At 43.0% G+C, this 24157-nt stretch overlaps 1 protein-coding gene across 3 annotated transcripts in view; it reads left to right on the top strand.

The window, feature by feature from the left end:
- Window positions 1-24157, top strand: part of LOC142579408 (uncharacterized) — a 149197-nt gene that overhangs the window by 44362 nt on the left and 80678 nt on the right. For all 3 annotated transcript variants that reach the window (XM_075689555.1, XM_075689556.1, XM_075689557.1), the window contains exons 14-20: window positions 3739-4008; window positions 6071-6195; window positions 8637-8710; window positions 9655-9814; window positions 17377-17791; window positions 19097-19270; window positions 23880-24054. In XM_075689555.1, coding sequence (XP_075545670.1) covers window positions 3739-4008; window positions 6071-6195; window positions 8637-8710; window positions 9655-9814; window positions 17377-17791; window positions 19097-19270; window positions 23880-24054 — 1393 coding nt within the window. The remainder of the gene's footprint in view (window positions 1-3738; window positions 4009-6070; window positions 6196-8636; window positions 8711-9654; window positions 9815-17376; window positions 17792-19096; window positions 19271-23879; window positions 24055-24157) is intronic.

Raw genomic sequence — 24157 nt, forward strand, 5'->3', positions numbered from 1 at the left:
AATGGGTTTAAATTAAACCCGCAAAAAAGCACGTGTGTTTTCTTCTCGAACAAGAGAGGTATATTACCTGAACCCGCTATTTACCTTAATCGACAACAGCTCCCAGTGAGCCATGAACATAAATTTTTGGGCCTCATATTAGACACTAAATTAACATTTATCCCCCACTTGAAATATCTGAAGGTGAAGTGCATGAAGACAATGAATCTTCTGAAGCTCTTGTCCCGTACATCCTGGGGAAGTGACAGAAGATGCCTTTTGAGCCTGTATAAAAGTCTGATAAGGTCACGCCTTGACTATGGTGCTATAGTGTATAGCTCTGCTACGCCTAGTGCCTTGAAGATGTTAGATTCGATTCACCACTTGGGTATCTGTCTTGCTACAGGTGCCTTCAGGACTAGTCTTGTAGAGAGCCTGTACGTTGAATCCAACGAATGGTCTCTTCATCTACAAAGAGCATATTTATCTTTCTCTTATGCCTTGAAAGTTAAATCAGATATTCAGCATTCATGTCATTTTGCAATTAGCGACTTGTCCACTGCCAGGCTATTCTGTAACCGCCCAGCCATAAGGCCTCCTCTGTCCCTCCGATTGGAAGCACTGTCAGAAGAAACAGGTGTCCCTTTTCTAGAAAATATTCCAATGGCTCCTACTCGGTTCCCACCGCCTTGGGAGTGGCAAACTATCCAATGTGACACATCTTTCTTAGAAATATTGAAACGAACGCCTGAGGCTCACATACAACCACATTTTCTTGAACTAAAAGAGAAGTATTCCTGTGCTGAATTTTACACGGATGCTTCGAAGTCTGCTGATGGTGTTGCTTACGCAGCTCTTGGACCATCATTTTCAATATCTGGGACACTAAACCCACACACAAGCATCTTTACAGTGGAAGCATACGCTATACTCACGGCTATTAAACACATCAGGCTCACAAACGTCGCTTAGGCTGTTCTCTTCACAGACTCATTAAGTGTCGTGAGAGCACTAATTAGTTTACAAAAACATAAGAATTCCGTTTTGAATGACCTGTATAACTTATTGCGCGCCGCATATATGTGCAATCAAGTGATTGTCATATGCTGGGTACCCGGTCACAAAGGTATAAAAGGGAACGAAGCAGCTGACGAAAGCGCTACATCAGTAACTTTTAGCGACAGAGATGGAAATATTTCCATCCCTGCCACAGACCTAAAGCCTTTTCTACGCCGTAAATTAAGGAATCATTGGCAAGGCAAGTGGGATACGCAGGTAATGAATAAGCTTCACATAATAAAACCAAAACTGGGGAATTGGATAAGTGGGAAAACAGCATGTTACAAGGAAGTAATTCTTTGCCGATTAAGGATAGGCCACACATACGGTACTCACTCTTACCTCTTGACTGGACGCGATCCCCCGACTTGTGGTAAGTGCGGCAATAGTCTGACAGTACTCCATGCTCTTATTCAGTGCCCTGCAATAGAAACAGAGAGGAAAAAGTATTTTCCTTCTGTATATCGTGAGAATACACCTCTTCACCCTGCATTTTTTCTTAGTGATGAGCCGCTTTTTAACCTGAAATTGGTCTTACAGTTTTGATCGGAAACAGATACTCTCAAAATCATTTGGACAGGTAATTTTTAGCATACGACAAACAGCCCTTCTATTACAAGGGCTCTCTTAAAGTTCTACTGTCACTGTTATGTGTTGTCTTGTTTCATCATGTTTTTAACGAAACCCAATCGCCATCGTCCATGCCCTAATCAGTGTCATCATTTTCGTACCTATTTATTTTACGCCATTTACAGCGACAGTTTTTAGGCCTTTTTACAGCTGTGTCACATTTACCATGATGAATCCACTGTCCACTGCATTCACAATACATTGTTAAAATTACCTTTCGGCATGGCACTCTTTGGCCATACTTGGCCCTTAACACCACATATTATTATTATTATTATTATTATTATTATTATTATTATTATTAATGTTCTGATACATGCAGGTGGCATATTGCGTCAAGCGATAACGCTTAACATTTGTTAGCCAGTGAAAAGTGGCCATTGGAAAAAAACAAAGTACATGTGCCAATATTACCTTTCCATGCCTCATACCTTCGACAGTGCTGCAAACGACTTTTGAGATGGATTATAGATCCTTGTCTGTTTTTCTTGCTAAAAAATCAGGTGCACGTTAGATTTTTACTTTGTTTAACCCTTTGAGGGTCACTGACGTAAATATACGGTGCCGCGAACAGGTCCAGAAATGGTCGATGCCATATATTTACGGTGCCGTCTGTATGTTTAAAAAGCGCACCAATTTCCTAAGTTTTTCTTTTCTGTCATGTGCTGCCACTATGTGGGAATACAGGGAATTTTTTTTTCACACGCCTCCCTCTCTCGGTTTTCATGGTTTGCTTTAGAGCTAGTTTGCTCCCGCGCGTCTATATACTACCAGTTGCGCCTTAGCGCGTACCCGGGCGGGCGGTGGTTCGGGTTTTGTTTCGCTGGCGGTTTTGGCTTCTTGCGCTTGCAAAACTTATGGCTATCTTGTTACTAATCGCCCAAAGGGCAACCGGCCCTTTCTCACTCGTTTAGTGCTCGCAGGGGTGCACATAAGAAGGATGCCTCCATGCATGTGTTTTCATTGCTTCTTCTTCTTTTTTTTTTTTTTTTGGCACTCGCAAAAACTAATTGGCTTTGGTTGGCAATAAGGTGAAGATTAGCGGAAGTTTGTCACACGTGCTTTTTTGACGGGCACACAATCACACAGTTTTCTTGAGTGCGCGCACCTACGCAGTTCGATTACGCTATGCATTTACATATTAGTGTAAGAGCAGGAACAGGGGAGAGTTGCGAAATATTCTCGTGTGTGCATTTTCAAGGCCTTGTAAAAATGCATCAAATTTTTAATTCTTATAAGTTTATTTCATTCTTTATTGTTATTATTCATGAATTAAAAGTACATATATACCAACACAAAATATTTTTTTCTCGCTTTACGGTCACCCTAGAAAAATTGCGGTACATTTTTTTCGAAATAAGTCCCTAAGAAGACTTGGAATCTGCAATAAAAAAAATTGACCCTGGGCGGTCGCATATGGCAAAAAAAATTGACCCTCAAAGGGTTAAGAGCTTTAATGCTGTTTCTACTTTACATTTATATTTTAGACGCATTGAAAGTGGGTGTGCATTTGATTCTGAGGGGTGTTAGGATCGGGCAAATATTGCCAAATTAGTCTGTGGTGTGTTTGGGCATTTTTTTCTGCACTTTGTTCAATTCGACGTCCAGATAATTAAATCAATTTCGACAGGCTCATCATGGTCGAATTAACGGAAGTTGGCTGTGCTGTTATGAGAATGCATGCAATAGCTGGCTGACTCGAACTTCACAGGCTTTAGCAAACAACACTTTTTGAGCAGACGACAGCTCCCACTTTGGCCGGTAGTGGCGGGCGGAGTAACGCACTGAAAGAAGTCAGCACAATACTGTTGTCCCATAATGCCCGCAGCCTTCCTCATTTGCCAAGTTATGGTGGAACAGATTATTGGCACAGGAAGTGAGTTCTTCAGAGCTTTGCAAGGCAGATGTGGACCATCTGGTGTGTCCTCGGTTGTACACTATATTTCCAATAATCATAGTAGTTCCAGGTGATAGCACCCAATAAATTACTTGTAAGCATCTGTTTTACTTTTATTACAGGGCTATCTGATTTATTGTCTTCTGAGATTTGTGGTTATTGTCTGCTTTCAGCGCTGTGACAAAAGTGCCCTGGCCTCATACCTGCCGCCCAAGCATGAGTATGTTGTTAGAGTAAGGCTATCAGACGAGCAAGTGTCGCTGTATCGGCACTTTCTGGAGCACCTCGCACAAGGTCCCGGCCACCAACGACGCGGCAGCATGTCACTCTTCACTGACTTCTATGTGCTGCAGAACATCAGTACACACCCACTGCTGCTCGAGCTGAGTGATGACAGGATTGCAACCAGGGAATTTCTCAAGGATGATGAGGATGATGAAGAGGTAGGAAATTGAGTTACCTATCGCTGCATAATGTTTAAAGCTTATTCCAATGTGTACTGTATGTTGTAACAGAGGCCTGAAAATGGGGCAGATATTAAAAGGTACTCAGGACTTAGGTGGTCTGATGGGGCTAAGAAATTCATGGCTACAGGGTGGGTGCAGTTGGCTTCAAGAGTCACACTTTTGTTCTTCTGCAAGTAAACTATATGTGGCTGGTTACTGTGGTGACTGTGATGACGTGCCTATAATAACCATGGTCAGTTCATGTTGGTATCAACTGATGCTTTTGACACAGTTGACAGATAATGGGAACAGAGAGTGCAGAGTGTCTGTGGACAGCCATGGTATCTCAGTTCTCTATGCCTTTCCTAGAGCTCTCCAATTATGCAGGTAACTGTAGAATTATTTGAAACTTGCCCATGGAAGATGTGTTTGTCCTGAAGCACATACAGTTCAGGTGACCATGAAACACATGGTCCTAATGATGAGATACAGGTGAATCAGCATGATCTGAGGCTGATCTGCACACTATACATTATCATCATCGCCACTGCTACTGCCACCTGCAAGCACCCTATACCCAACACTTGATTAATCTGACCACTTCGTCTCATCCTCTTCCTCTACTGAATCTGATTCATTCGATTACCGTGATAAATATTTAACTCCTTTTAGTTCTCTAGTCCATGCTGCTCTCTTTGTGTCCTTTAAGGGGGCCCTGGAAAGGGAAAAATTAACGTCCACCCTAATGGTAGCACAAAACTGCAGAGAAAACTCGTACAGGTTTTTCAGAAACAAAGAGAGAAAAATTCATCCTGGTCCAGGATTTGAACCCGGGACCAACGCCTTTCTGGGGTGGTCACTCTACCATCTGAGCTAACCAGGAGGCTAGCCGATCGCAGAGCGAGAGCTAATTAATCGACAACATGAAGTGCTGGGACACTGAATATGGCTAATCACTTCTATGGAAGCCCACAAGTTAGAAGAATATACACGAAAGGGAGAAGTTGACATCCACCCTAATTGTAGCACGAAACTACGAAGAAGACCCATACAGGCTTCTCAAAAAGAAAGCTTCTCAGTTGAAAAATTCCTCCTGGTCCAGGTTTTGAAGCCAGGACCAACGGCCAGGAACACAGGTGAAGAAGAAGTTTGGAGCACGACTTGCTTTCTTTTGAAAGCACGGTCAGAGGAGACAGACCGATGCAAGATCTCCTGCCGCAGGGGTGTCACACATGATGTAAAGCAAACGAAATGTGTACCAAAGGTTCACGTATGATGAGAGCTGTCTACAAATTCGAAACGAAGCCATAGGTGGCTTGAGTGAAGCCCATTTCCAGTTTTCTGCCTGGGGTTTCCCGCTATTGCTGAAAAAGTTTCCACAAAATATTTTTTTCTTTGATTTTGCTTATTCTAAATATGTTTTGCAAATTTAAATAGAAAGTAAAAAATTTTGGGGCATTTATATGTGCTATCAGTAAAGGTTTAAGAGCTCTAATTTGCACTGTCCATACGTCAGTCTTTTCATCTGAAGTAACACAGCCCAAGCAGAGGCATGGACTACAATGAAAGAAGCAGCGGAACAGGCACATCTGTGGGTCCAGCCCCTGTCCCTTTGCTTCTTTCATTCTAGTCCGTGTCACTCTGGTGATGAAACTACACCAACTCGCTGAAATGTCAGTTCTGCATCTGACCTTTCCCTTAAGTACCACTGTCATTCATTGTGTTGCCAATTTGCCCATTTTAACCGTGCTATCTCTTCACCCTCAACCCCACCCTCACCATATGCGACCATGATATGTACCGAGATGCTTGCCTGCACAGCTACATCATGTTGTATTTAGGCAGTGAAGGAAGACCGAGAAAAAAAAAACATCATGATGCTTTTTGGTAAGGGTGGTGGAGGCAGGTGTCGAATCTCTTGTCACATCGTGTTACATGAAGTCTGTGATGAAGTACTCCTTATTGTGATAAACACTTTTATCATTATACACATATTTGCCACTCATGTTAAATTGGCTAGCAAGTATAAACCAGTGTTGTTTTTCTTTTTTTCTTTTAGAGTGACAGTGCCATTCCTTTCATTGATGAAGTTACACTCTCAGAAAAAAGCACCTCAGATGCGACTGATGAGGATGTTGCTGTATGCTTGGATGATGGCAAGCCCACAGTGGTATCGAAAGAGGGGTGAGTTGGCTTTTGCCATTCCTATTTTATTGCTTGGCTATGTAGACCACACTCTTAGCATGAGCATTTAAGTGCTACTATGCCAGGGTGAACAAAGCCTTGTTTTTTGTAAATTTTTACTTCCATTACAGGAATATGAATAGAGGAGTACTGGGGCAAATGCAAGACTCTTTTTTTAAAGAATAATGTGATTGCAGTGACGTTAAGATCCACCATCACTAAAAAAAAATGGAGCAGACTAGTTTGAGATGGTGGTGATTAGATCATGCTGTTTTTAAGTTGCAAAGATGATGCCTTCATTCAACAGACAGTGAGGAAATAGTTCCATGTACCATTTAAGTATCAGCAATGAAACAGCTTTTGGTGCAGGAGCGTTATATAGGCACCTTCTTTGCTTCGGTGTGTCCTGTCGTTCTGAAATCCTGATACACTCTCTGGGTGGTCTGCTGGGTTGCATAAGTGTTCGTATGGTGTCATGGTGTGAACAACCAAAACTAATGTGCAAAGTATGACTGTGTGAATGCTCAAATATTCGATTTTGAATCAAATAGTAAACATTCTAATAATTTGATTCGTTAATTCAATATGCAATATTCAATTTCTCAAATACTGATACCTTCAGTAAACGACCCGGCAGTGGTCAGTGCCTTGACGTGCGCAGTGTTGCATAGCACGCTATCTTTATCAGTACTAGGTTCAGCCAAGGTGACCAGACCGATCAAAACGATTAACGCTATGCAAACAGATGGAACAACAAAAGCAGCACATGTAGAAAGCATGGAAGCATGCGCATAGATTGGGCTGATTAGCCTTCGGAAGACACGCTGATCGTATCGAATGTGCGAGTTCAATGTTCATACACGCAGATTCGTGCAGTTGAGAGCTCTCTGTCCACATGTGAGCACACAGACGAACTTGGCATGCTTGCTCGCAGTAGTTGCCAGCTGGTTGACCGTGGACTCGAACACTGCTTCAGCGGCCAGCAATCAAGCCCATACATGTGATCTCACATATTAATGACAGGCTTTCCGTGACGGTTTGTAGCTCATTATTACATCCACCGGCAGTGAATTTTCGTCAGGGCCACACCATTGGCCACACTGTCTAGCCCGTTAAGCCTAATCGGAGCTGTGTCGTCGGGTGTCAGCGGCTAAACTTTTGGTTAGTGATTCAATGTGGATCTGTTCACAGCGGTCACACAACCCTCATAAAGCTGACAAACCGCCTCACCAAAGAGTGCGAGTGCTCAGGATGACCGTTGCATGTCCTCGGCGGCCATCCTTGTGAAATACCATATGGTGGCCCCTTGTTCCGAATGTCGTTTGTAGGCGCACAAGTCTCTTTTCGTAGCTTTGAGCGACCCATTCCTTGTATTTACATTGCGGGCTCAAAAATATCATCTGACAATGCGCTGACATCTGGCTGCAGATGCATTTACACAGACGGCAGATGGATGCGGACGAAGTAAAAGGGGGGGGGGGGGCGTCACACGAACTTCCTGTGTGCCTTCTAATTTGAGAACTCTTCACTGTTGGCGCCAATGACCATGCGGAGCAGTGCCGAGTGACGTGATGTGCATTCCCCGCTTTTGTCTTTCACGCAGATTGGTATTTACAAGTTGACGATAACCCACAGAAATCACCTGCCATAAAGATTTAAAAAACCTTCTGTTTTCTGGAAGAAAGCTGGAATGCAATACTTCCTAAGCAATAGAAGACTGTCATTAAGCACAGTATGGCCCACTATTAAACTGAAAACCATATTGATGTTTAGGATAACTTCGATAATTTTCCAGCTTCAGAAAAAAAAGCACATAATTCTATTTGACAGAAATTTTCGTGACAAAAAATATTTTCCAGACCTTCATATCTGAACTGAGTTGTTATTGATGCTTGCATAGTAATTTGGTGTTCCCTTAAATAATAGTAGAGCATACTCTACATCTCGATTCATAGGTACCTAAGTTACCGATAGCTAGCAAGATTCTTTTAAGAAATGTGATTAGCTTCCTGAAGATGTGCAGCTCTGTGCTTTTGCACAAGATTTGGAAGCACAAATGTTTGTGTTAATTATTCGATATTCGATTCAATATTCGACTTTTTTTTTTTTTTTTTGAGTAGATTCAATATTCAAATCGAAATATACTATTTGGTATTCGCTCACTCCTAGTGCAAAGGATCTTGGCATGAAATGAGCTTAATGTGGCAGGCCAACAATGCTCACAAACCAGTGTCTGATTTTGACTGATTTGCCCAATATTTTTACTGGTGGATAGTCAGTTTTTTATGGTTATTTCAAAAAAGCTGAACTATAGTGTATGCTGAAAGGTAACCTTCAAACCCACTTTAGTAATCCACAGTCAGAAGTTTAGGTATGTGACATGCACGAACTGATTTTTTGCTGAGTGCTCTCTCCTCGTTTTCATTTGTTTGAATCCACAGGCACGAGAAGGATAACATTGATGGTGAAAGTGGGTACGTCAAGTCAACATCAACGTACCACACAAGGAGCCGAGGTTTGTTTACTGTTTGTCTTTTCTACTGCTGAACCTTACTAATAAGTTTGACAGTTTCTTAGTTTATATGCTTATCATGGAGAACACTGAATATAACCTGCTGAGTGTACCTCATTTGTTTGCCAGTTTCTGCATTCCCAGATAACGCAATTTCTGTGCAACCAGTTCAAAACATAACAAATGTCCAAGTAGGAAGTATTGTTTCACAGTCAACAGCAAATATGCTCACATAGAAGGGGGCTCAGCCTTGACACTTCCAGCATGAAAGTGGGCAAGAAGCAGCGCTAAATAGTTGCTGATGATTATCTCCAGCACCTCTTATCAGTAAGTAAATAAATAAACAAATAAAAAAGTTTGATTTCCACCAGTGACGGTACATGGGTAAGAAGGGCGAATAAAGCTGTTTTGCTGCTGCTCGAAAGACGATTGCTACATATTTTATGGTACGGTGCATTCATTATAGGCACAGATATTGCATTATTTTTTATTTCTTTTGTTAGGATTGTAATTTGTCATGCATGTCTGGATTATCCAACTGGAAATACAGTATCTTTTGCAGAATTGTGAACGCTGTTAATAAGAGTTCTGTATGGCATCTGAAGCATACCATGCAGTCCCTTTGTAAACTGCTGAAAAGCAGTGATCACCAGATATACTAACGCTTAGTTCATTCCTGGCAAGAACCTCAGCCTGGATGCATTTGCTGTACAACTTTGAAGAAGCCCTGCTAAGACATTTGGTGAATGACATGCTCACTAATGCCATCCTGTCACAATTTTTGGCAAGTGCCAGTGTGATTACAGCCTTTTTGAAAAACAACACACTAGCCACATTTGGAATTATGTCACAAGTTCATGGAGTCATCTTAGCTGTGTCTCCATGAAGAAGAGCATTCAGAATCTTGTGAAATGCAGATTGGAAATTAATTTCGTGATTTTGAACAGGTGATGTGGAAAATCGGCCACCCACACCACAAGGGCCCAGAAAGAAGCAATGGTGGGATGAATATGTCTCTGAAGACGACATTGAGAAGTTGCAGATCAGTGGTAAAATGAGCTTGCTCTACAACATCCTCCAGGAATGTGATGCTATTGGCGACAAAGTGTAAGCCACTTCACATCTTTCAGTCTCACACATGAGGCAGTACTGGGTTACAGCCTGCCTCATGCAAGGGGGGGAGGTCCAACTGTGCCATTTGCACCGTTTTGCCATATACAGTATAACCTCGTTAATTCAACCCTCATTAATTAGAAAAACTGGATAATTCGGACTCGTCCTCTAGTCTTGGCAAGCATTTGCATATTTAATGCAATCAAATTCTTGTTAATTCGGACATATTTGGCCACGCGTCGGTTAATTCGGACGACCCTTGGAGCTGAGCGAGCGCAGGGCACTGCAAATGTGCGATGCAAATGAGCAAAAATAGCGTTAGCAACCAACTGAAATGAAGTGGCGGAGTCCACATCGCCATAGTCATCAGTGAAAATCATACATGAAGGACAGCAACGCCGAAACGCTTTGTTCCTATTTGAGCCTTTCAAGCCTTTGTTCTTGCGTTTACCACCGCACATAACACTGCATTGGCCACATGCCTTCATGACCGCGTAGTCGCTGTTACTGGATGGCAAACAGTAGTTATGTTTTGACAATGTGCATGCGTTGGCCATGTGCCTTCAGAACTGCGTGGTCTCCGTCCATGATTGTGTCGACAGTGGCCTTAATTTCCTCTGCAGCGGTTACGGCAAACATTAGTTTTGTTTTGACTCGGTACGCACATTGGCTGCGTGCCTTCAGAACTACCTAGCCTCCATCCATGATTGCGCAAATAGCAACCGCAGTTTTGTCCGCAGTTGTTGCAGCAAAGGATATTTTAGTTCTGGCCTGGTGTGCGTCGTCTGCGTGCCTTCAGAGCAGGGTCGATGTCCATGATCACATCGATAGAGGCCGCGGTTTCGTCCACAGTGGTTGTGGTAAACAGTTGTTTCATTTTTATTCGGTGCAAAGCTGTCCAGGATGAAAAGCACCGGCTACTTCACGATGGACAGATGATCTGTTGGCGACCAACTCACTGGCAAAAATATAAACAGGATGTGCGCGTAGTAGTGAAAAGTGCTTTTCAGATTAAGGTGTGCACCATGGCTGTACTGCGAAGGAAGTCATAAGACCTGCGCCGCTCCCAGCGCTAATCATTCATAAGATGATGAGAATTTCAGCTTCTGCACTGCTTTTGCGCAAAATTGAAATGGGGCTTGCTGGTTCATTCAGTAAATAAAAACGTGTCGATGTAGTAATCATTTGTTTATTGTTTGTTGTTTTCTTGATACCCTCGATAAATCGACATTCGGTTAATCCTGACATTTTTTTTCGGTCCCGTAAAATCAAAAGTATTGAGGTTCTACCGTAATTTTATTTGCCTGTGCCTGGCTGCGCCCACTCAAGTGCCATTTGTGCCAACTGCGTCAGTGTGTTTTTCTAGCCTACTTACAGGGCAGTGGAACATTTTCACTAGGGGTGTGCGAATACAGGGCAGTCCACTTATAACGGTACCACATATAACGATATATTGGTTATAATGATGAGTCAGCTTAAAGAGTGTCAACTTATACATTAGGGCTATGAGAAAAAAATACATATACAGGGTGTCCCAGCTAACTTTAGCCAAAGTTTAAGAATATGCAAATGCCACGTAGCTGCACAAAACCAAGGTAATATTACGTTGTTTGCCATCGCTTGGAGATACATAAATTATGGGTTAGTAAATGCTGCTACAGTCGAACCCACTTTAGCGATACTGTTACTAACTATATATTGGTTATAACAATGAAAAGCTGCTTCATCGTCAACTTTTGCATGTTTTCTATATAGAAATAACCCGCTTACTACAATGTCCCCATGCCGCATTATCAGTTGTAAGTCTGGCTGCTGGGTGTCTGTGCCAAAAGTTAACGGAATCGAAATCCTTGAAAAGAAAAAGGAGAAAGTGAAATGCAAGCCGCTGCACAATCGCCCGCCACCCTAACTGCCACCACGCGCTTCTCTCCATGAGAGATGCACGCCAGCCTTGTGCGCACCTCTGCCATCCTTCCACCCCTCCGAACACAAATGGGCTGCGCCCATAGCTCTGCGTTGTGCCACCCTCTGAAACACGAACGGACCGCCCCAACTGCACTGACAACGCTGCCAGCGCTGCTCCCAGATTGCTCACTGGGCCCTCATTCTGCGCAATTAGCTAACATATTAAGTCACTCTTGCTTGTCTTTGATTGTTGCATCGAAGTCGTTCCTGGCTGCGTAGTTTCTCAGCCTCGTTTGACTCGCCGCCAAAACAGAACATGGCTGATCTGCTCGCTGATCATTGGCAATGCACGATGTTGCCAGTGAAAAGAAAGCGCACTGCTATAGATTTGCAAAAAGTGCTTGTAACCAATGAGGTGATTGTTGCGAACGCGCTTGCATCAAATAGCCACAGTGACGGCCACGATGGCAGCGCTGACGCGTTAGGGCAGGCTGCCTCAACACTGTTTCCGCGGGAGGTCCTGTATATGTTACAGTCCCTCATGGGCTTGTTTTCGCGAGGCACCTTCCACTGCACTACATGGAGGACCTGGATGCCTTGAAGAAGGATGTCAGCAAGCTTTGCGTAAAGCAAGCAAGGCCAAAGGACTTGCAATTTTCTCGTGCAAGCCAGTGAGAAGTATGTGGCGAGATGCTTGTAGCGATCTCATCCCAGCATTTCTTTTGGATTTCCCAAGCTGAGATGCTGCCGGGGCAACCTTCTCGCATTTCTTAAAAGGCGCCTTTTGGGGCCACCAGAGTGATGCCTCGGCGTAGCTCGTATGTCACTCGCCACCCGTGACCCCTGTTTGCAGCTGTTAAAGCAGTGCCATTCTTGAACGCCGACAGCAGTGGCTTGTTAACAACATGCGATTAACAACACGTGTGTTAACAACACACACACACAGTTGAAACTTGATGTAATGAAATGATGACCACGCTCGAATTATTTCGTTACATTGGAAAGTTTGTAAAGTCAAGAAAGGAATTTTCTGGTCCTCCGAAATCTAAGATTGTAACATAGCGACACGCAAAAGCTACTGCAGCCATCCAGCAATCTGATGCTGCAAAAACTGTGAAATAATGAATGTAACCACTGCCGCCCCTTCCGAGCTGGTGCTGAGTCCACTGTCCTGTGCATGGGCAAGGCGTGCAGCCTCGTCAAAAGAAAGCGAGGGCTGCAACTAGGGCGCCTAGATGTTCTAACACTATAGCTGTAGAATGCATGCTCGAATGAAAACCTTTATGTGTCAAAATTAGAAAGAAATCACTGCTTCTTTTACTAATTTATTTCAGGAAAAACATTGTTGGATTGAGTATGGCCAAGTTAGTTTCATTAATTAGGGTTGATGACAACGTGGAACCATATGGGTTGTGGGGTCTCTCACCCGCATGCTCTTGGGACAAAGGAACGACAACACAGTAGTGCAAACAATCACAAGGGCATTTATTGCACCTTTCATAGGTCAATGCCTGCTAGCCGAGTTGCTATCCACAAAACATGCCGATGGGCGCGCGACAAATCAAGAAGTCCGACTCACCGCTACCGGAAAAACGAGCGAATAGGTTCGCCCCATGCTGGATCCCAACGCCTGGTCGTTCGCGCGTACTGTCACGCGAATGGTGGCGCATTCCTAGGCGGCCACGCGAGGCGGTCTCGCAGAAGCATGGGTCGGCAGCGCGCGGGATGTCCACGCCGTTCGCCGACCCGCCGGGGAAGAGACAGCCCGCCGCGCGCGGAATGTCCGCGCTGTTCGCCGACCCGCCGGGAAAGCCAGCCCGTCCTCCCCTGCGCCCCCAAGTAACCCTGCCGTGAGGCGGCGTTAGCAACGCAACACTCGCGCCATCTCTCGCACTGCGCCCCAACCACATCGACCGCCGCGGGCATCGCGCAGGCCTCGCGGCGAAGCCGGATTACAGGAGACGCGCCATGCGGGAAAGACATATCAGGGGACGCGCGAGAGTCGCGCATCCCCACAGGGTACTTGCCACGGAATGGAAGTTTCTTCATTAGATTTGGCACTTCGTAAAATCGTGTTTTGTTAGATCGAGTTTTATCTGTACACACACGCACACACACGCGCACACACATATATATATATATACACACACACACACACATAGGTAGAGAGTTGGGAGGAGTAGTTGGAGGGGCGTCATGGATTTCAATGTATTTTTTCATATTTGGGCTGTTGTGGCTCTGTAAAAGTTGTGGGAAATTGCTCAGTTTAGTCTTTGGCTCCTTTAGAATACAGTCAAACCTCAATATAACGAAGCTGTGCTTGCAGCGAAAAGCTTTGCTAAAACGCAAATTTCGTTAATTCGAGGTTTCAAAGTATTAGCAGTAAAAATAATTCCACAATTCCCAGAACATTCTTGGTGGATGCTGTCTTGTCAGTCATCACTTATAAACAAATCGCAATAAGGTCAGGCCACTATGGTATGGTTATGAGCCCCAGTGCACACGGCGCAGATAGTGTCGAGAGCAATGCAGCGAGGTGGCTGACAGTGCCTGAGATTAGCATGGTGCGTTGTGCGGCGCCGTAAATCTTGGACGCCATGGCTGACTTTGCTTAATGCCCACAGCTCTCATGAGATGGCGCTCTCAAATTAACAACAAAAGTTCAAGAAGTTACAGATATCATACTTAAAAATAAGAAAAAGAAATGTCGCAGCTTCGCCAGAATTGTGGAGCATTGATGGCAATAGCAGAGACAACTACACAAAAGTAAGGTTCGTAGTTTAGTCGGTGTCACGCATGCTGAGCCAAAGATCTCACTTGATGACCAAGTACTGCTTGAGCACGCTATCATGTGCTTGCTCCTTCCCTACCTGCCTAGGCTGAAGGAATCGTCAGTTTTTCTCCAAGCACTCCAAGCTGCTGGGCATACTTTGGCCTCCACAAGTTGTTATGCAACAAATGGCGCAACACTGTTTCCTGCGACAGCATTTCGACAGCATTTCTGCTGCTGGAACTTTTCATGCGGAAGGATGCTTGCAAATAATGTTTTCCTCAGAATACATTTTTATAGTTTTTTGCTGGATTTACCAGGCATACAGGCTCCAAGTATACAGTTGAAGTAGTCAAAAACATCATTAAATTGAAACCGTGTCATGAAATTACTTTGTTAAATTGTGAAAAAAATACACGGTTTCCAATGGAACTAAGATTGGAAAATAAAGATAGTGCGTTACATCGCAAATTTAATTAAATAGATGTTCGTGGTATCTAGGTCTGGCTGTACAATGTAGTCCATCTTTACGGGTAAATATTTTAAATATTTAACTAGGCCTATAATGTATATATATATTTTTTTGAATGTCGAAATCCATGGCATCACGGCAAGCTTGTGCGGAAACTTCAAGGTGGTATTGCTACCCACTTCTTTTTTGTGCTTATTTTCTGACCTATCAAGTCTCTTCTTGCAATAAGAGTAGCTTTTTTGGTATTGTGGAAGTGTAACTTACTAGCACAGGACAAATTATTTTTCTTTTTAGTGTCTGTAAGCACACAGACAAATGTGGTATGTGTGCTCACGATAGTTGCCGACTGGCCGCTCGCGGACCCGAGCACCTCTTCACTGGCTATCAGTAACCTGTACGCATGATCTCGCAACCGATTTCTGATGATCTACCTGTAGAAACATATTACCAACAAGCTTTCCGCGATGGCTTGCAGCCGTTATCACATCAGCCGGTCACAAATTTTCATCACAGCCACACTGTCTAGCTCGTTAGGCTTAATCGGAGCTACGTCGTCGGGTGTCGGCAACTAGAGTTATGGTTTGATGCCGAATCAATGCAACTTTATTCACAGTGGTCGCACAACACTTGGAAAATTGACAAATTGCCTCACCAACGAAAGCGAGTGTACTGGATGATCGTTGTTCATGGCTGCCATCTTTGCAAAACACAGTATGGCAGTTCCTTGTTCTGAACGTCATTCATGGCCGCATATCAGTCTCTTCTAGTAGCTTCAAGCGACCCGCCACAAGACTAGCTTTGGAGTTACATGGCAGGTTCAAAAATGCCATGTGACTAGTACGCTGACTGTCCGGCTGTAGAGACATTTTACGTGGACAGCAGATGGACACAGACAGAAAGGGGGAGGGGCATTGCATGAACTTGCTGTAGGCCTCCTGATTTGAGAACCTATGATGGGCAGCAAATGACGCTGAACCCGACAGTGAAAAGGCACCCGCTCTTTATGGTCGACACCGACTGTGGTCGAACCGTGCTGTGCTGTCGACCATGTGGAGCATTGCCGAGTCACATCATGCATGGCCCTCATTTTTGTCTCTCGTGCAGATTGGCCTTAAACAGCTGACGATAACACACAGAAACCACCTGCCATAAAGATGGAAAAACTCTTCTGTTTTATGGAAGAAAACTGGAAAGAAAAACTTTCTAAGCAATACAAGATTGTTAATAAACACAGTATGGCCTGCTATTAAACTGAAAATCTTGTTGGTATGCAGGAAAACATAACTTCACCATTTCTTCATATTCAGAGGGAAAAGAAGCAGTTTACTCTATTAAAAAGCCATTCTAACGATAAAAACATTTTCCAGACTGTATAGGCAAACTGAGTTCTTATCACTGCTTGCATACTATTCAAGTGTTTCCTTTAATAAAAGGGTAGACCATATTATACATCTCGATTCCTAGGTGCTTTAGATGCTGATAACTAGCAAGATTCTTGTTATGCACTGTGAGTAGACTCGAGCATGTGTAGTGCTGTGTTCTATGGCATAAAATCTGTAAGCATAAAACTTTGTGTTAGATGTTATGATATTCAGTTCAGTATTCAGCTTTACAGTTTTCTTGATTTGATTGGAAAACTACTAATTGGCATTTGCACACCCCTACTAATTATGCTTTCCTCACTGGATGAATTAGCCAGAAGTTAATGCTTGTGTGCCCTTTTGTGTACATATTATTGTATTGCAAGATGTGGGGCTTCACCCGCCATGGTTGCTTAGTGGCTATGGTGTTGGGCTGCTAAGCACAAGGTTGCGGTATCGAATCCTGGCCACGGCAGCCACATTTCGATGGGGGCGAAATGCAAAAACGTCTGTGTACTTAGATTGAGGTGCATGTTAAAGAACCCCAGGTGGCCCAAATTTCCGGAGTTCCTCATTGCATGCCTCATAATCAGATCATGGTTTTGGCATGTAAAACCCCATAATTTTTTAAGATGTGGCGCTGCAGGTAATGAATGTGCTGATAGCAGGAAAGCATTGCTGTTGTCACTTTTTGGTGTTAGCAGCAGTGACTTAGTAGACTAAGCTGCTGATTGTAGTGAGTTTATATGAGTGGCCAGCTTCCTAAGGAAACGGGTAATGTCTGTTTACCAAGTCACCTAGCACTGAAGAGCAAGACTAGAGCAACACTCTTACTATCAGTGTGATTACAGAATACAGCACCACACATTGTGGTAATGTCATTTTAGTTGCCACTCACTTGTGCTGATCTTCACTCTCAATAACTGTAGCAGTGTAGCCTGGCTTAGTGCTATTTATAGTGCTTGCCCTAAAAGTTCCAAATTTACTTTGAGTGACCTAATTTGTGGGATCAGTGAGTGATGGAGCTCTCCTCCTCCTCCTTGCAAAGTTTACTGTTCAGCCAGAGCCTGCTGACCCTGGACTTGGTGGAAAGGTTGCTTGAGCAATGTCATGGGCGGACGGCAACAGGTGACACTGAGACAGTCGACAAAGACCCCACAGACCCATTGCAAGACTGCCACAACACGTGGGTGCCAGGCATTGACTATTTCCGCTTGGATGGTGCAACATCGGTGGATGTGCGCTCACGGTGGATCAGCATGTTCAATGATGAAAACAACCATCGTGGTCGCCTGTTCCTTGTCTCAACAAGGGCAGGCTCGCTGGGCACTAACCTTGTGGGTGCAAACCGTGTGGTGCTGATGGACGCCTCGTGGAACCCCACGCATGATGTGCAGGCTATCTTCCGCGTGTATCGGTTTGGCCAGAAGAAGCCAGTTTTCATCTATCGCCTGCTTGCACAGGTGAGTGTGTGCTGTTTCTGGGAATGTTATTGAGAAATTCATTTAGTTGTCTGCTGAAAGACCTTTAATGATCAGAATGTCTGTGGGGAGGTGAACTGGCATCAACTCCTACTTGATTAACTTAAATCATAGGCCCTTTACAGGACATATAAGTTTGGCTTTGGTGTTATAGAATTTTGCCCAATTAATATTACTTTAGTACCACTATTGTCACGCTCACCATAGTGGCACAGCATCTGTGTGAACTCAAGGTTATTGAGTTACAATAGTTGAACCTCGATGTAGCAAACTTCAGTTTAATGAAAGTCCTAATGTTAAATTCTTTAATTTCCTGATCTTAGTTTTATTAAACACTGTTTTTCTTTCTGCAATTCTGCAAAGTAATTTTATTCCGTGGTTTCAATTTAACAATATCCATATGCATCACATGCATGCAGCTGGAGCTCTTGCGACAAGCAGAAGAAAATCGTTGTGTGACTGTGAATTTGTTATTTTAATGCATGCTTTTGCTTGCAAATGTTGGCGAATGGAGAACGAAATGCAGCACTTTTCCATCTTTTGTGCTGGTACGCAAACTCTGCTGGATGTGCCCCACTCAAGCTCACAGTCTAGCGGATATGTTTCTGAATGTGTTAGCTGCCAATGAACACAGAAATGCATGAACTGGAAGTGTATCTACAAGCGCTATCGGTGGTGAGAATAATAATGTGTGTTGGCTTTGTGGAGCTGCACTATGTTTTTATCGCCAGCAGTGCTATAGAATTTCTGGCCTTGCGATTTGCTATATCATTGTTAACAATGAAAATGGCAGCCTGGCATGGGCGAGCTGTGATCATTGTAATACATGCGTATGCAACAATTAAGAAAGCATGAACTGCACAAAGATTGATTTGATAAACAAAAGACTATTTCTAATGGCTTGAGCTGTACTAGTCAGCGTCTCTCTCATGCCCGTGTACAATTGCTGTTGCACTCACTTATCATGGTTTCTAGCATAGGGCTACGTAAACACGATTGTGATTACAGATAAAAAGAATTCTCGTGAAATACGTGTCATGGCCTTTTCAGCGAAAATAGGCATCATAGAAATTGTTTGTCAATCCCCTTGATCCCACTTCCCCCTTGTTCATTTGCTGTGTAGCATGCTCAGTGCACTATTGTCTCAATGTCATGATGTGAAGCACTTGTAGTAACTTACACTTTTAAAAGTCATCTGAGCAGTTCGTAAGAAGGTTACTTTTTAAATTGATAGTGCCATCTAGAGCTTGGATAGGTTGGGTATGTGACCTTTTACCTTCACGACAGGGGACTATGGAGGAGAAGATCTACAATCGTCAGGTGACTAAACAGGCATTGTCATGCCGTGTGGTGGACAAGCAACAGATTGAGCGTCTCTTCAATGCAGCTGAGCTTCTTGACCTGTACACATTCAACCCAGTAAGCAAGGACGATCCTCAGCCAACTCCTAAGGTGCCAAGCGTAAGTGCAACTTGTCCTTGTTTCAAGAGTCTGCCCTTTATAAAAGGTGTCCCTGGAAAACCTGACTTGACTGGAAAGCTTGACTTGCTGGAAACTTGGAGAATTTTGACCTTGCTTTACTCTGGCTTTATTACATTAGTCTTTTTCTCCTTCCACTGTGCTGCCGTACAGCTTCTGCATACTATGATACACAAATAAGCAAACAAAGCAGAAAGATGAAGTAGAATCTATTTATAATGAATTAGATTATACAGTAACAAACTAGTGGATATGCTAATTAATTAATGTAGCTCAGCCTTGAAAGTTTCTGAAAAACCCGTGCATTTATGATCTGATTTTAATGAAGCAAACATTTCCTCCAAATGGACATAACCAATCTCTATTAACTCTGAACGAAAATTGACTTATTTCACTCTGATTAGGCTGAAATATGGTGGCCTGTAACAGTGCTTATAATTTGCGAGTTGAGCAGTTCAAAGCTCCCATGAGCTGATGGTGACTTTGCAACGTGCTAAGACTCCTCTCTTGTTTCAGTTGTAAGGAGGAGCAGCTGCTATAATGAAGCGACGTTCACAAGGAAGTAATTTTAACTCCAACTCCAAACTCCACTATGACGAGGTGCTATTGTAGTACAATGTGAAAATTGTACCTAAAGGTGAAAATTTCATATTCAATCAAAGGTCACAAAAGCTGACTTTAAAGTTCAAATTCATAATTTATGCTTTTCTTCCTAGAGAATGTAAGAAATGATGGAGGTAACAGGAGGCAGTGAGAGATGATATGTACCCTTTAGCGCACATAATGCCACTTATAAGTAAAAGCCCAATCATATGGACAAGTATCACAGGCTTGGTGAATATGGACATTATTCTTTCGCGCATTAAGGTGTTAAACACTGTTTGGTAGGCTTATGCAAGTATAAAATTTTTGGTTTAAAATGAAGGGTGACAGTGCTGAATGATTTCAGTGTGAATAGTTCAAATAGTCAGGGGACCTGCAGAAAATCTAGACAACATCTAGAATACGAGCAATAAAAACAGCGCTAAACGACGGGACGAGCGAAGGGACACAGACAACAGCGGAACCTGGCAACAACAATTGGGAGTGTTCCTGCAAAGGTTTTTGTGCCTCCTCGACATTGATGACCCCTTCCTCATAAAGACGCCAGGTACTGTCTCCACCTTTCTCCGTGAGGAATGTCCAAAGGCTGTCCGAGCCTTTTCCGTGGACATCAACAGCGCTGTTGTCTGTGTCCCTTCGCTCGTCCCGTCGTTTAGCGCTGTTTTTATTGCTCGTAATCATGAACCAACCAGCCCAAATGCGTGCTCTTTAACATCTAGAAGTTGACAAATCTGAAAAAAAGACTAAGGAGGAGGAGGAGGTCCCTTATGTGCAAAGATGTAAACAGTTTCGTCTCAAGAAACAGTCTATCTTAAAGGGCTGTTAGGATATTTTCTCGTAAAAACACAAGTAGTTCATATTTTACAATGCCAGCACTACTGAAAATTTGTTTTTGAACTTTTACTCATTGTTGTGTTCGGATTAATTGAAATTTCATGAGGGTTCAGGTTGCAGGGGTGTTTCGCATTTGTCCATTGCGCTCCTCCAATCATATGCTGTATGTTGTTGCAATGCTGCGAAGTGCAGTCATCGCATACAATCTCAACTTTGCTATACTAGTAGTTAAGGCTGTGTTGTGCAGTTTTGGCTCGGTGCCTTCTGTTTACACATGAACTTGACCCATTCTGTTCACAAGCACATAAACTTGGTAGGCACGCTAGCTGTAGTTGTCAGCTGGTGAACTGGAGAACCAGATGGTGCTATACAACCCCGCTCTAGCTCATGCACATGATGACAGGCCCAATCACTATGAGCCACTCGTACAATCATACTATTAAGGTAGTGGAAATTCGGGCTTGTTGGTTCATCATCTTTGGGTGGCATAGTGCAGACGGAACGACCACAAGAAGAAGGACAAGACAACACACGAAGTGCAAACTACCAATAAAGGTTTATTTTTCCAAAGCACAATTTTATGTGCTCGTGCGACCAAAGCCACCATGCTTGCACAAATGAGTACCTCCTTAGAAAAACAAGTTCTTTATATGGAGGGTTAACAGTTGGGGTGCTTATGCACTCAGGACCTAATCTCAATATATTTTCAGCTTCAATGATTTCTCTTATGAGCTTGTCACACACAAAGTGTACAACAGTGCATATGTTGGGAATGGGTTCACATCCACAGGATTTACAATTTTGTGGTAAAAAGTTCAGAACAAGTTCTGAATTCCATTGTACCCTGGGCTGAAAAAAAAGTGTTTATGGCGTTTTGATTGATTTCAAATACCTGTACTACTCTATTCCTCATGACCAACTGTTAATTGCAGTGGCAGAGTGCAGACTTGTACGGTAGTGTGCGCTTTGAAAGTGTGACTGGTGTGCCTGTGAACAGCTTTTTAGAACTTTTACAATCTTATCTCAAGACACCTTACATTGTATGGGAAAGCAAACATTTCATTCGAGGAGATGGCGTTTGTATTGGCTCTTGCATTACCCCCCATTCTAAGTGAAAAAATTTTTTTAGCTAAAATTGACAGCTGTGGCTGAACGTTTAAATTAGAAATTTTTGAGATTTCTCAATGACTACCTCGTTCTTTTTTACAATCACTCAGAAGCAAACCAGGTGCTCCTAATATTTTTTCTCACTTCAGTGAAAGCTTTAATCCCTCAAGCCTCACGCATGAACTGCCATAAAGAAATGTTGTTAAATTGCTTGACATTGTATTCATTTTCCACTAATCGTCATAGCTGGTGCTATCAGCCACGTTGTAGTAAACCTGTCCTGCGTTTCAACTCGGCACACTCTAAATTAATAAAAAGGGGCATTGCTAAGCTCTGCTCTCAGAACACTCTGACTAAATCATGTGAACATGAATTAGCAGCCAGCTTAGATAACCAGTCTGACTGGCTGTCAGATGCCAGCTATCCTTCGCATAGGCAAACATCATTTGCTGAAGCCTTGCTCAAAAAACTTCGGCATCTGCTAACTGAAAAGCAGCCTCCAGTGGATAAACCAAAGTTAGTTGTTATACCGTATTACCATAAGATATCCCATAATCTGAAAAAAGTAGCAGACCAATAAAAAATAAAAGTAGTTTCTTCAGCCCCTTTGAAACTTCCTGGGCTCTGTCATCGTACGACGGCGATAAAAGACCAAAGGAGTGTGAAAAACGACAACACAAAATCACCTTCGTTTCCTGCACTAGCAATGTTGTTTATAAGATCCCCCTCTCTTGTGGTAAGAGGTATACCAGGCAGTTGGGCAGGTGCCTTAATGATAGACTTGGTGAACACAATAACAGTGTCAAAAGTGCGTGTGATGGGTAGCTCGCTATTTATTGTAAATCCTGTGGGTAGGAACCGTTGTTCAGCACATTCAATATTGTATGTTTCATGCATGACAAGCTCACAAGAAAAATCATTGAGGCTGAAAATATTTTTAAGAATAGGTCCTGAGTGCATAAGCACCCGATCTGTTACTCTTTCCTATAAGGAACTTGTTTTCTTTAGGAGGTAATCATTTGTTGGTAGCTTTTACTTTGTGCATCGTCTTGTACTTCTGTTTGTGGTCGTTCCATCTGCGCTATACAACCCGAAGATACTATTAAGGTAGTGTGAACTTCTCATAGCCACACTGCCGTAGGTGTTAGGCATAACAGATAACCCGCCGTGGTTGCTTAGTGGCTATGGTGTTGGGCTGCTAAGCATGAGGTCACGGAATCGAATCCCGGCCACGACGGCCACATTTTGATGGGGGCGAAATGTGAAAACATTCGTTTACTTAGATTTGGGTGCCTGTTAAAGAACCCCAGGTGGTAAAAATTTCTGGAGTCCCCCACTACGGCGTGCCTTATAATCAGAAAGTGGTTTTGACACGTAAAACCCCATAATTTATGTTATTTCTTTAGGCATAACAGATGCTGTTAGATGGGACATCGGCAGCCATAGTTTGATGCCTTGTCAACACATGTATATTTGCAGCAGCCATATGGCTTTTATGAAAGCAAAGAAACCACACTGCCAGATAACGTGAAAGTACGGGGAAAAGACTATGGCATCGTCTTTCTGTACGACTGGCATATTCCCAACATTGTGATCATCTGACATATAAAGCAAGACACCACAAGGTGTCGGAAATTTCAGTCGCTGTTATACATTAGTTTAATCAAGAAGGTGCCAATGCCTCAAGGAAGTTTGAATAATCATGCAGGTTTGAAAAATTGGTTCGTGACTGTAAACGAATTCTTCATCTTTGGCTTGCTTGACTAAAACCTGTGTCAAAGGCAGTGCAGCTCACTCACTGAAACTGTCGATGGTACATGTTTTCAAATTTACATTTGTATGTTCCGGATACTTTGAGTACTGAATTCGAAGTGAAGTGGACACTGAATAAGTAGCATAGTTTATTGAATTCTCGACAACATAGAATATTCACATAAGTTTGCTGGTGTAATGCTAATGACCAGGATTTCTACCTATTTTGACACCCCTTCTCTGTTTATTTGTTTATCATTACTTTGATATTTATTTTACCACATTGATTTGGCAGGACCGGCTTCTGGCGGAGCTGCTGATTCACAACAAAAACTGGATTGTGTCCTACCATGAGCATGATTCCCTGCTACAGAATGTCACGACAGAGGAATTGACGGAAGAAGAGCATAAGTTAGCCTGGGAAGAGTACAAGAATGAGCGTGAAGGGAGACTCACCGTAGCTGTTACTTGTAAGTTGGGGCTGTTTTTTTTTCATTTGATGTATGTTTTTTTTAGATATTAACACAAATTGGCAGTTTTTCCTGTTCAGTTTAATACAGTAGAGCCTTGCTT

This window comes from Dermacentor variabilis, chromosome 4 (assembly GCF_050947875.1).
Source record: "Dermacentor variabilis isolate Ectoservices chromosome 4, ASM5094787v1, whole genome shotgun sequence".
In the NCBI taxonomy this organism is placed as follows: Eukaryota; Metazoa; Arthropoda; class Arachnida; order Ixodida; family Ixodidae; genus Dermacentor; species Dermacentor variabilis.